Below are 13,253 nucleotides of genomic sequence, written 5' to 3' on the forward strand. Positions count from 1 at the left end.
AGATCGCTGGAGAACGCGAGATGATAGGGCACAGATGATTCGCTATTCCTGAAGGAATGAAATCTGAGCGAAATGGCACGCGGCACCCAGGTATATCATGCGTGCGCATGCGTAGGGTGGTGCCATGCGCCATTTGGCCAATAGGATTGGCGGGATGGTATAGGGCTTCAGACATTCGTCACACCGAAGGTGTTCCCAAACGTGGTGACGTCACCGCAGCATCGAAGTGACCTATGAAAGGGAAGCCAGTACTCCGATTGGCTTTAAGCAATGTGAAGAGCCATCTAGTGGTTTATGTAAGGAACCACAAGTCTTATATAAAGACATTTTTATTATATTCTGTTGTAGTGTGCTGCATTGATGTATTTTTACATTTTCATACATAGCTTACAACTATATGTTTAATAGTACGCCAAAATCTGTGTGCTGATGCACTATTTACCTTTTCAAATATAGCCATCATTTTAAACTGAACTTCTAAGAATTTATGTGATTTAAATGTAAAACTGTAAAATCTGTATATAGTGCAGTAAAAGAAACCAATAGATATGTAATAAATAAATAAACATAAAATATTCAAAAAGTGAAATAATAATAATACAAAGAAATCAATAACCTGCACTGTTAGATAAGATTATAGCTTAGAAGGTCAAGAAAGTTTTCCTAATGATGTTCAATGTCAGTAATATATTGTAAAAAAAATCTTAATGAGAAGAGTTGGAAAGGACATCACAGCACAGATGTGTTTTGTGTTGTGCAGTAAATCAACATAAACAAATATGCATATCAGTAAACTAATAATGATTAAAATGAGTGTTTTCTTCTTAAAAATGTGCCTGTTGACATTTAATTCCACAATCCATATACAGTATGTTTAAGAAGAAGAAAAGAGCACATGCAACTGTGATTTTAATTTCAATATCTGTTTACATTACAAAACATCCCAAACAATCAGCAACTTAATGTTTTATGGTTTAATCAATTATATTTTCTTGTAATTCTGCTAACTCTTCTTTGGTACTGAGAAACCTTTTATTTAACCTTTTAATTCTTCACAAAGTAATATATGAAAAGTGTATGTATATAAACATTATTAGCATATTATTTGACAGTCTTTGTTAACTGCTATGTGTAACATAAAGCCAGATGTACTGAATAAGTACTTTAAGTTACAATCTCTTTGGCAAGTGATATAAAAGTAATGATAAAGTGAAGTGCAAACTCATTTGGTGATGATAGCAACAGCTTTCTTCATCCAAGCATTGTTACTGAGTAGAGAGAGCATGAAACGAGCCACATCTCCTCTTGACACAGACTGACCGACCGGCAGACCATTTTCATCAGGGACAAAATAACCTTCATGAGTGAGGAACTCGTTGGCTTTAAAAAACAACAAGAAAAATAACAGTAAAACATGTGGTAATCTAATGGCTCTGCAGCAAAAGCAAACGTCCGATGATTAATTTGTCAATAAGCATTTTACATATATATATATATAAAATCATGTGTTTTATTAATAGATCCCACCTGTTGTTGGCATATTCTTCAGACCAGGAGGACGGACAACAGTCCAGTTTATGTCGTCAGTCTGCTTGAGAAAGTTTTCCATTTCATACATGTTGTTCAAAACACTTCTAATCATGGGAAGCAACATGAAGCGGATGAGATAGGAAGAATTGGAGCCTGAATCAGCTGTGAAAAATGTCAAAGCAATCCAATTACTACACCAGTCAAAAGATCAGACCAAAAATGCGGTGAGGAAAAGACCCTTTAGTTCTACAGACTATACATAATAACAGCACTTACGGTCAGTGTACCAAGAGGTCATGGTGATGATTCGATTTACTTTGACTCCACGCATTGCATTTAATGCTGCCTTCATAGACTGGGTGTAGCCAGTGACTCCGTAAAAAAATGAGATTGGAAAGCCAAGACAGGACAACACAGCATCCTGACCTTGGAAGTGCGGTTTCAGGCTGTCCTCTGAGAAAATGTCTGCTTCAACCACCTGTCACATGAGGGCATGCGGTTAAACACTTCATGGTTGAGGCTGCATGCTAGCTGTAAAATGTGCATCATCTGGACTAGAACACATGAAAAATATTATCTACATTGTACTGCCACAGCAGGCAGCTTAGTGTGAATCATCTTATTATTTGGAATTGCTGTGTCTGGATGACCGTCCTTAAAAATCTTTACTTCCAGCTCAGAAATGTGGGGATAGCCAATCATGTGATGATATCAACCCATAAATGAAACACATTGAAATTTTATGCCACCCTTGTGACTCTTATGCTAAATTAAGCTGTCTTTTTCAGTGGTACTCTACAAAAACTTATATAACAACTAAAATAAAATATAAAACAAACACTTGCATAGAGTATACAGTGCGTTAAAAAGTTACAATTTTCACCTTGGTGACTTGGAACTGATATTATTCCAATTCTAAACCAAACAGACAGAATTGTGCAGACTTTAGTCAAGTAGATAAGAAAGAAAATATGAGCTAAAGAATAGCTCAGACTATTAAAATCATGACGTTACTTCATATAAAACCATTGCAAAATGATGTTATTTCAGCAGCCCAACCCATTACTTACGCCTGGGAGGAATTCATGAACAATGTAACAAAAAGTATTTCAAAACTTCACTACGCTTTTCCAGAAACAATAACAATATATAACTTTAAGACTTCCCTCTACAATTCACCTTGAGGTTCTCGTGCATCAGCGTCAGTTTCGCCGTGTTTCTGACGACGGCCGTGACGCAGTGTCCCTGCTGAAGAGCCTGGCTGACCAGCTGCTGTCCGGTCTGACCTGTCGCGCCGAGAACAGCAATCTTCATCTTTATCTGACAGAGCCTAGAATGTGAGAAATGACGGCTGCCATCACAGTCACACTCGTTTGTACAACACCCCAGAGAACGTGTTAAAAATATGAACAGGGATTTTTACAGGAATAAGTTTAAAGGAAAAAATAGTTTTGTTTGCGCTATCTAGTTATCATACTAACAATTCAGCAACATGTGATAAACCAAAAACATCATACAAGGATCGCCAAAAACACATACAAGTAAAAAAAAATCTTAACAACAAGCAAACTCACTCTAAAATCGCTCCTGATGGTGTGGGTGGCAACGCAACAGTAAACACATGCACGCGCCTTCTGCTGTCAAACAGCTGCTGTTAGAACTTTCACTCTTTTGGACACGAGTGCGCATGCGCTTTCCACGCAAGCGTCCTATCCCTGTATCCGGGTCAAACCATAGACTGTATAAAAAGCATGTTTCTCAAAAAAGTAAAAAAAAAAAAAAAAAGGCTACAATACATTATAATTACAAATCTCTCATTCTGTTATCTTTTTAATTTTTTTTCTTCGTATCGGTAGTAAAAATATATGTTTTAAATAATCAACATTTGTTTTTGTAAATTGTAGTTATGTTATATTATTAGTTAAATTGTAGTTATTTTTAAACATATTTTTGTAATCTGTATTTTATAAGAATATATATATATATATATATATATATATATATATATATATATATATATATATATATATATATATATATATATATATATATATATATATATATATATATATAGGAACGTCTGGAATGAAGGTTGGGCCTCTGCCTTCTTACCCTCCCAATCCAGACCAAGTTTATCCCCCGCACAGGAAACCACTTCCACCAGGTGCTGTAGGAGGGGGAAGCACGGTCCAGTGCAATGCTGTCCTCATAGCCAAGGCAAGTTTATTTATATAGCACATTTCGTTCACAATTGTAATTCAAAGTGCTTTACATAAAAGAAGGTAAATAATTTAAAAAATAAAACAAGCAATTTAAAAAATGATAAAAAAAATATTTATTCAAAATGAATTTAAAACATTTTAAAATATAAAATGATTTGACATAAAATACAGTGACTATGTAAAATATATTGCAATCAGTTCAGACATCACACAGTGCTCATTCAATAAATGCACAGTTAAACAGATGAGTTTTAAGTCTAGATTTAAATGTGACTAGTGTTTTAGCACATCTGATCTCTTCTGGAAGCTGATTCCAACTGCGGGTGGCATAGTAACTAAAGGCGGACTGTTTTGTGTGAACCCTTGGTATTTCTGACTCGATCCTCTGAATCCTGGCAGGGGCATTCTGGATGAGCTGCAGCTGTCTAATGGTCTTCTTGGGAAGGCCGGTGAGGAGAATATTACAATAGTCCACCCTCATCTCCCCCCATGATGAACCTGGCACACGGCTCCTTACACTTTCGAAAGCTCATCATGTCTGCGAAGAGGAGTTAACACTGCTCAATGAAAAGTCACTGAGAACGTGAGATGGTTTTCACCTGAAAACACAGATGATTCGCTTTCCTGAAAGAAATGAAATCTGAGCGAAATAGTGCGCTGCACTCAGGTATTGAGAATGAGAAGTTGTCGTCATAGCACAAAGCCCCTCCCTCGATATCACGGTCTCCGCCATGTTGGAAGGATATCGGGCGCGAAACAGGATTGTTTACATGTGTTGTTAAGAGCAGGTTTTACCATGCCTGGAAGTTACTGCTGCGTTAAAAACTGCTCCAGTACCTCTCACGACACATATGGAAAACATAGGAACAATGGAATACAGTTTTTTTTAGGTTACACCGAGCGCAAAACAGCGGTATTTGGAGAAGCTCTCAAGCGGCACAGAGACCTGGACCATTTACCTCCATGCACACATATGGACATTGGGAATTATATATTTTTTGGTTTAAGTTACTACACAATGCAGGAGTTTAAAAGCCACAAGTCTTTGGAAAGTTACGAGGCTTTCTGCTGTGGCTGGGTCCATCTACAGCAGGTGAAGAAAACAGTGTTGCCAGCAGCCATATCACCCTGGAGCCCAAGACCGGTTGCCCACTGAAGCTAAGCAGGGCTGAGCCTGGTCAGTACCAGGGGGCAAGGAACTTGACCGGAAGTTGAAGTCGGGTGGGGGCTGCCATCTTTTAGCAGAACTTCACTTGCGTTAGCATTCCCATTGACTCCCATTCATTTTGGCGTCACTTTGACAGTGAATAACTTTACATCTGAGGCGTTTTAAGACTCCGTTTGTCCATTATTTATATCTAAAGATACACGACAATGTATAAAGGGCTTCATTACCTTCTATGTTACATTATGGCCCCGTAAAAACAGTTTTTGTAAAAAATAGGCTAACGATTGCGTCATAACCACTCGTCTCTCTGTCGCATTACCATACAGACAGGAGGAGAAGCTCGCAGGCAATTAACTTAATATGGCGTACTGGCGTTACATTTTAAAATACTATACAAAATAATTAATCAGAATACTTACTCCTGCTCACTCACGGCAAAGAACTCCCCGCTCAAGCTCGCCGTCTCTGCAAGATTAACGATGGCAGTTTGCACGCAGCCACTTAGAAGATTTACATCTGTCAGACAGTTTGCTGACGTCGTCAAGCTTCGTTTGAATCTGCGCGTCAGAAACGGAAGTGCTAAAAAACGCTAAAAATGGGCTTCACTTGTCTCAATTGAGTTCCAATGGGGTCGCTGTGTCCATTTCTTTTACTGTCTATGGTCAGTACCTGGATGGGAGACCTCCTGAGAAAACTAGGTTGCTGCTGGAAGAGGTGCTAGTGAGGCCAGCAGGGGGTGCTCACCCTGTGGTCTGTGTGGGTCCTAGCGCCCCAGTGTAGTGATGGGGACACTATACTGTCAACAAGCACCGTCCTTCGGATGAGACGTTAAACCGAGGTCCTGACTCTCTGTGATCATTAAAAATCCCAGGATGTCTTTCGAAAAGAGTAGAGTTGTGACCTCGGCATCCTGGCTAAATTTGTCCATTGGCCTCCGACCATCAGGGCCTCCTAACAATCCCCATATCTGCTGATTGGCTTCATCACTCTGTCTTCTCTCCATCAGTAAGCTGGTGTGTGGTGGGCGTTCTGGCGCACTATGGCTGCCGTCGCATCATCCAGGTGGATGCTGCACACTGGTGGTGGATGAGGAGATACCCCCTGACTATGTATGCGCTTTGAGTGTCTAGAAAAGCGCTATATAAATGTAAGGAATTATTAGTGTTGTACTGGCCAAAGTAAGTTTATTCACATGCGTTTTAGCGTATTGTAATTACATTGCATTTAGAATGACCAAAATGACAAAGTAATTAACTGCGACTGAACACTATTGTAACGAGATGTTCAGTGTATACGAACGTTTCCAACATGTTTTGATGTAGGCTAAAGCTGTGTATGTTTAGTTATAATTTGATTTTAACCCAATGACACATACTGTACCAGTTTTTTTTTTTGGACAAACCAGTTCTGGGTTAGCTAGGGTAGTTAAATGTGTGATTGCGAGATGTAAATGTCAGGGTTAGATTAAAGCCATTAACAGCGTGAATGCAAAGTGACTTACATTGTAAACAATATAATTCCCAATGTCCATATGTGTGCACTGAGGTAAATTGTTCAGGTCTCTGTGCCGCTATTTGGCCAATTAAATTGGAGGGTTGGTTTAGGGCTTCAGACATTCCTCATACCGAAAGGTGTTCCCATATGGTGACGTCACCACAGCATCGAAGTGAACTATGAAAGGAAACTGTACTGTACTGACCAAAGAACTCAGCCCTGCGATTCCGCCAGATCAGCTGCTTTGATTAAAAACTATACATTAAACTGAAACACAGCCTGAACGATGACAACATAATGTAGCTACATTTACTAGACTAGTGATCATCAAGTCCTTTTAACAGTTTATTTTACAAACTTTATTTTAAAAACTTCGCTTTTTCACAAAAGCTTTTGCTCTCTAGAAACCATGTCAGTTTCGGTTAAAAATATTTTAAGTTCAGGTGTTCACATTATAAACACTGAATTAATACCAGCATATTAAATTAAATTAATGAAAGAAAAATTATGAATGTTGGACTAAATATATAACAGGAATATAACAGCTTGACAGTAAACTGTTTTTACAGTATTTGTATGAATGTCCGTTACACAAAGACACACACGTACAGCCACTTTCTCCAAAATTGTTTATTTAATTTTGACAGAGACACAGCATTGCCTCATGTTCAAATCTAGATCATCATGTTTGTAGTGTGTTCCAGGGGATTAAAACGTACAATATATATTTTAGACCTAATGGAGTAGGCTAATAGTTGATAATAATACAGTAAGTAATTGTAAATGTATAAAGTTGCATTATATCCATATAAATCATTATATGGCTTGGACCCTCAGTTCCTAAAATAATAAAATAAATAAGTTAGACTAAAATAGCAGTTGCAAACGATAAAATGCAGGATTTTAACTGTCACACTGATGATTTTTGCAGTGGATTGCCCAACATTGCGTTGTTTTATTCCATCTTGACTTCTCTTTCGTTGTTAGTCCGTTTCTGTGTAAATTTGGAATGTTCACTCCAAAGTCGCGGCCGCGCTACCGCAGCGCCACCTAGCGGCTACCCGAGAAGCGTCAGAGTTTCGCCTCAGAATGGCTAGATTAATCGAAACTACATTTATACTTTCAAAAATTAATCATGATTAACAGAACCTTTATTAACAGCAAACCTTTACGCGTAAAGAACTTTTATTGATTCCACACGACAATAAAACAAAAAGGGACTTTAGTTTTAGTTAGGCACCACCTATAAACGCCAACCCCCTCTTCTGGCTAATATGTTAGTGTGTCACAACAATCACTTTCAATTCCGTTTTCAAATACAGAAGTTGGACAGAGTGTGGAGTCTTTGGTTTCCCATGTTCAGAAGTCACCACCAGGACAGCAGTGTTGAGTATTCACCATGAAGCTAGAGATTTGTCTGTTCTTCGGAGTGACAGTTTTCTGCGTATCGACAGCTGATTTCTCTCCTCCAGTGGTAAACATCAGTCTGGACGTGCCTGCCTTTCAGCGATGGGCTCCTCTGAAGAAGCTCTATGACATTGATTTCTTGAGAAAAGCCGCAGCTGAAGTCATCGAGTAAGTATCAGACTGTCTGATAAACGCACGCACGTTACGAGAACGTGTTAATTTAGTTTGCATTCTTGCAATCTTGACCAGAACCAGGTTAACCATGAGATCATTTTACCTAGCTGACCAATTTAAGTGATGAAAATAAAGCGCTGCTGACATTCCCCTCTTTTTAATTTTTATAAAATATCCGGTCACTCGTTATTTTAAAGTCCATTTCTCGCCTGAATAAACTTCTAATTTGTTAGGAACCCGATTCCAAAAAAGTTGGGACACTGTACAAATTGTGAGTAAAAAAGGAATGGAATAATTTACAAATTTCATAAACTTATGATTTACTCACAATATAATATAGATAACATATCAAATGTAGAAAGTTAGACATTTTTAAATGTCATGCCCAATATTGGCTCATTTTTTATTTCATGAGAGCTACACATTGCAAAAAAGTTGGGACAGGTAGCAATAGCAATAAGAGGCCTGAAAAGTTAAACAGCTGGAGGACCTACAGTTGAAGAAGCCTGTATTAGACAAGAATGGGACAACATTCCTATTCCTAAACTTGAACAACTTGTCTCCTCAGTCCCCAGACTTTTGCAGTGTTATAAAAAGAAGAGGGGATGCCACACAGAGGTAAACATGGCCTTGTCCCAACTTTTTTGAGATGTGTTGATGCCATGAAATATAAAATCAACTTATTTTCCCCTTAAAATTATAAATTTTCTCAGTTTAAACATTTGATAAGTCATCAATGTTTTATTCTGAATAAAATATTGAAATTTGAAACTTACACATCATTGCAATTGGTTTTAATTCACAATTTGTACAGTGTCCCAACTTTTGTGGAATTGGGTTTGTAGTAATAGTTAGTAAGGTAGTTATTTAGTTTAGATATTGGGAAGGATTAGGGATGTAGAATAATATGTGCTTTATTAGTAATAATAAACAGCCACTATGGAAATAAAAGGCATTCCAATAAGCACCTAGTTAATATAGTGGGAATTAGTCCCTATACTTAAATTCTACTATATGTCTTTTAACTTTGTACAATTTGTTTGTCATCACCCTAGATCCACATTTATGTCTTACAAACTCTCTTTTGCAGCTCAACTGTTCCCGAATGGGTTCATGATGCAGTTAAACCTATAGTGAAGGCTCTGGAGAAATACATCCCACAGCCGTACGCTGGAGAAATACAGGGCATTGCATCCTTCTATGGCACTGACATTGCAGATATTGTGCTGTTGAACTTTGCCTATGAAGTATCTGCGTATGTACTACACTTTTTTTGGCACAGTAGCTTTTTTAAGTGTTTTAGTCGTCAACTTTTTTCAACATACACAGTGGCTGCTTTGCTTTTTGTTTTATAGCTTTTGCACCAGTATTGTAACTCAAGATACAAAGGGCAATATATACCATGGCAGAAACCTGGATTATCCCCACGATGTGCTCAGAAATCTTACTGTAGATGTAATGTTTATTAAAAATGGAAAGGTATTATTAAATGATATATTACATTGTTTACATCATTATATTATATTATACTCTTCAATCTGCAAAGTCATTTCTCTCCAGGTGGCATACAGAGGAACCACTTTTGCTGGTTATGTTGGGCTGTGGACAGGACAAAGCCCCAACAAGTTTACAGTGTCTGGCAATGAACGCAGTAGGTTGATTTTTTTGGAAGATATGGTGTGGTGAATTTTGTGGGGTTTTAATTTACATCTGTATTTCTACAGGAAAGGGATATTGGTGGGAGAATGTAATTTCAGCAGTTTTATTAAAAAGTTCTCCAGTTAGCTGGCTAGTGCGAGAGGTGAGAGAAACAAAATATATATCAAATTCAAAATATAATTCAGAATTTCAAAATAGATTTACTTACTGATGCAAAAAAGTCTCTTGGACTGTTAAGAGATGGCTTTTGCATGGAAGAAATCTGTATATTTTGGATTTCTTAAGACTCTTGAAGAAGCTGTGGATTTCCAGGATGCAGTGTTTAGACTGGCCAAGGTGCCGATCATTACAGATGTTTATTACATTTTGGGTGGTGTTCATGCTCGTGAGGGTGTAGTCATAACCAGAGACCGGAGCGGACCAGCTGACATCTGGCCTCTTGATCCACTTCTTGAAAAGTAAGTACCAACCATCAATTTTTAATTACATAAATTAAAATGTAAGACATGAAGTGATGCCAGTGCACCGCTGGCATCTCATTCATATAATACTAGTGTTTTCCTAATGGTTTATACATTACTAAGCCTCTGATTTTACTGTTGCTTAATATAGCTGGTATAGAGTCGAAACCAATTATGACCACTGGCTACCTGCCCCAAAACGAGACGACCGAAGGCAAGCAGAAAATACAGTTTTATCTGTAACATGAAAGCACAAATGTGTGATTATTGGACAATTTAGGGATTGCTTTTCACATTTCCTAGTCTTTTTTCAGAGATGTGGCCATGAAAGCACTGAATGCCACTGGTCAAAACCATATTAGTATGGATTCTCTTTATCAGGTAAATGTATAAATCCATTTTGTCTGCCTATTATTGTCATAGGTTTTGCCATTTATTTCTGTCCTACATTGTTAATGTACTACAAAATGTGTCCTTGTTTGTTATTATTATAGTAATTTCTGGACTTAGACATTAAAAAAAGATGAAACTTTAATGAGACTTCACTTGTGTTTTTGAAAGCATGCTATCCTATAACAGAATTTATTGATTTATGTGTTAATTGCATGATCATTTTGTTTTTCATTGTTACAGGTTTTATCCATAGATCCAGTATGTAATAGGTAAGGTGACAAGTAATGCAACATTTCACCTATCACATGATATTTTATGATTGTGTAATTGCCTCATGTAGAGTGCTCATATCTCATATGTGGTAACCAGTAACACAAACATAAGCACACTTCCTCCTCATGGAGGTTATAATTTTAAAATCGAACAATGCAATGCAGAATTTCCTGGAGAGTCTGCAGAAACCAGTCATGTGAAGCTCTGGCCTATTCACACGTACAGCTTCACAGACACTTATTGTTCAAGCCACTCAGCTGTAAATTAGAACAGTCCAAGCATTGATCTTTGTTGAACTCTCACCCTGTTTCATGTCTGGTCAACAACTCAACACTGATTCTCAAATCACCTAGATATACCAACTTACTATTGTTTGTCAAGGTTGATATATTGTCAAGTGGTACTGGTGGGTTCTTTGTAACCATATGATGACGATGACTTTCATTTAGCAGACACTTTTTTCCAAAACAATCTCCATAAAGGGACAAAAGCAACATTTTTAATAATGCTTTATTGCAGATTTACAAGAAAGCTATTTTGGAAACAAGCTAGAATAGAGCAGAAATACAGAGAAGAAAGAGAAGCTTTGCCACCAAAATGCCCTCAAAAATGTGAAATATGCTTTTCTTCAGTTCACCCCACTCATGTTCTATAGGGTTCAGATCAGAGGCCATGCCAAAGCTCCATTTTGTGCAACTGAGCATTTTTGTGTTGATTTTGATTTGTTTTGGATAATTGCCCTGATGGAAGATCCTCTGGCAGAAAAAAACAGGCCCACACCATTAAATATCCAGCAGTATTTTTACTGTGGGCGTGGGATACTTTTTATCCCTGTTGGTACTTACCTGGTGTTTTTTTTTTTTTTTTAAGTTTCACTTGACCATAGAAGCCAGTGCCATTTGAATTCATATCTAACAAACTAAATTTGGAGTTGGTTTTCGGATGAGTGAGGAGAACCCTCACAAACAAGTCTTTCTGACCATAAGACTCAACTGTTTCCTACAAATCTCCAGCTTGGAGAGTCTTTGACCACTCAAGCTCTCCTCCTCACCATGTATTAGGACGATAAAGACACATGTCCTCTTCCAGGCAGATTTGTAACATCTTTAGTTGATTGGAAACTCAATGCTTTAGCTCTTTTTTACAGTCACTTTCTATTTTGTCAAGCTCAACAACCTTGTTCTGCATTTTAATCTTGGGTTTCACTCCTTGTGAACTTTTTGAATGAAAGATCAAAAGGATAAACAATGCAGAATTATTTTCACTGCCGCCTTTGCTGATATTTAACAAAGGTACCTATATTAGTGAAGGGGATCTCCCCACTGTATAAGTGTCTTTAGATCACATTATGTTATAAAGCTTTTTAATGTGAGTATGATCATATGACATTCCTTCCAGGATCACTGTTTATACAACCATCATGAGTGCTGCCACTCCTGAGAAGTACAAAACAGTTGTCAGAGATGTAAGAACAAACCATAACACTACATGATTTTGAAAACAGATTTTCATTAAACATATGCTATCATGTTATGTGGTATGCTTTCATGATGTCCAGTTGGCTGGTTTGGTAATATAAAACAACATTTCTTTCATAATGTAAGAGGGTGCTATGGCTTTTCTGATTTGACATTTTGCAAAGCTCTAATGACATTAGTCTGTCAGATTTTACAAGGATCATCACATGAATTGGTTGCTTTTCTATGCTTTAGAAACTTCTGTTTCTTACAATCATTTGTGTTGTAACTGTGACTGTTCTGTTTTAATACTGACATGTTTTCAGATATTATTTTTCTTTAAATAAAGTTAATTGTCTATTTCTGTTTACAGATCTGCATGTGATGGAATAACTCGTTCCCTTTACCAGCTCAGCCATAATTTCCACACAGCTTAGTTCTGATCTACTCATCAACTTCTGCTTCTCTTCTGCTTTTCACAATGGAAATGAGTTGTATTTTAATATCTAAAAAGTAGGGCTGCAAGATAAAAAGCCTACTGTATATCCTATTCCAATAGGGAAAATACTTGATTTTTTTAGTTGATGACTTGAATAGCTGTATTTGGAAAGAATCGTTAAAAAAAATTACCAATATCAGCACGACTGCAAATGTATAACTGATTTTAATAACTGTTTAACAAATAAGAAGTTAATATTAAGTGACTTAAAATTAATAAGAATAATATTTTAGTTTAAGGGTTTTGCTCTATTTTGTCAACACACAAATGTATACTTCTGTAATATATTAAAGCAAGCCCCAAGAAATTGTTGTTTACAGTGAATTTATAATGGAGCACCTTTATTATACTGCATGCATTACTGAACATTCATGAAGATGTACATTTATACATTAAAAAATAAGATGGACTCTCTCTCTTCTATGTGTAATACACAATTAAGCTGAATACAATAGTAAAATAATTGTTAATTGTAATCAGCGAAGGCTTTCTGGATCTTGTGCACATGTCAAAATC

At 37.0% G+C, this 13,253-nt stretch overlaps 2 protein-coding genes across 2 annotated transcripts; one reads left to right on the forward strand and one right to left on the reverse strand.

The window, feature by feature from the left end:
- Positions 1–892: 892 nt before the first annotated feature.
- Positions 893–3,264, reverse strand: LOC127957047 (flavin reductase (NADPH)). The gene is made up of 5 exons (XM_052555387.1): positions 3,105–3,264; positions 2,710–2,860; positions 1,807–2,008; positions 1,528–1,692; positions 893–1,380 (listed from the first exon to the last, which is right to left on the reverse strand). Exons 2-5 carry the CDS (start codon positions 2,842–2,844, stop codon positions 1,223–1,225), a joined length of 660 nt encoding a protein of 219 aa, XP_052411347.1. The 5' UTR covers positions 2,845–2,860; positions 3,105–3,264; the 3' UTR covers positions 893–1,222.
- Positions 3,265–7,708: 4,444 nt separating this feature from the next.
- Positions 7,709–13,146, forward strand: LOC127958216 (N-acylethanolamine-hydrolyzing acid amidase). The gene is made up of 11 exons (XM_052557001.1): positions 7,709–7,989; positions 9,086–9,250; positions 9,351–9,474; positions 9,556–9,646; positions 9,720–9,796; positions 9,940–10,112; positions 10,267–10,329; positions 10,430–10,496; positions 10,749–10,777; positions 12,180–12,246; positions 12,612–13,146. The coding sequence occupies exons 1-11, from the start codon at positions 7,814–7,816 to the stop codon at positions 12,621–12,623; spliced, it is 1,044 nt and encodes a 347-aa protein (XP_052412961.1). The 5' UTR covers positions 7,709–7,813; the 3' UTR covers positions 12,624–13,146.
- The last annotated feature ends 107 nt before the right edge of the window (positions 13,147–13,253 follow it).

Source organism: Carassius gibelio, chromosome B5 (assembly GCF_023724105.1).
Source record: "Carassius gibelio isolate Cgi1373 ecotype wild population from Czech Republic chromosome B5, carGib1.2-hapl.c, whole genome shotgun sequence".
In the NCBI taxonomy this organism is placed as follows: Eukaryota; Metazoa; Chordata; class Actinopteri; order Cypriniformes; family Cyprinidae; genus Carassius; species Carassius gibelio.

Coding starts and splice junctions, on each gene's coding strand:
- LOC127957047 (XM_052555387.1), bottom strand. CDS start 2,844: ATGAAGATTGCTGTTCTCGGCGCGACAGGTCAGACCGGACAGCAGCTG. Junction 2,009..2,709: donor TGATGCACGAGAACCTCAAG/GTGAATTGTAGA, acceptor CTCATGTGACAG/GTGGTTGAAGCAGACATTTT. Junction 1,693..1,806: donor GACCTCTTGGTACACTGACC/GTAAGTGCTGTT, acceptor CATTTTTCACAG/CTGATTCAGGCTCCAATTCT.
- LOC127958216 (XM_052557001.1), top strand. CDS start 7,814: ATGAAGCTAGAGATTTGTCTGTTCTTCGGAGTGACAGTTTTCTGCGTA. Junction 9,647..9,719: donor AGTGTCTGGCAATGAACGCA/GTAGGTTGATTT, acceptor GTATTTCTACAG/GAAAGGGATATTGGTGGGAG. Junction 10,330..10,429: donor CCAAAACGAGACGACCGAAG/GCAAGCAGAAAA, acceptor GTCTTTTTTCAG/AGATGTGGCCATGAAAGCAC.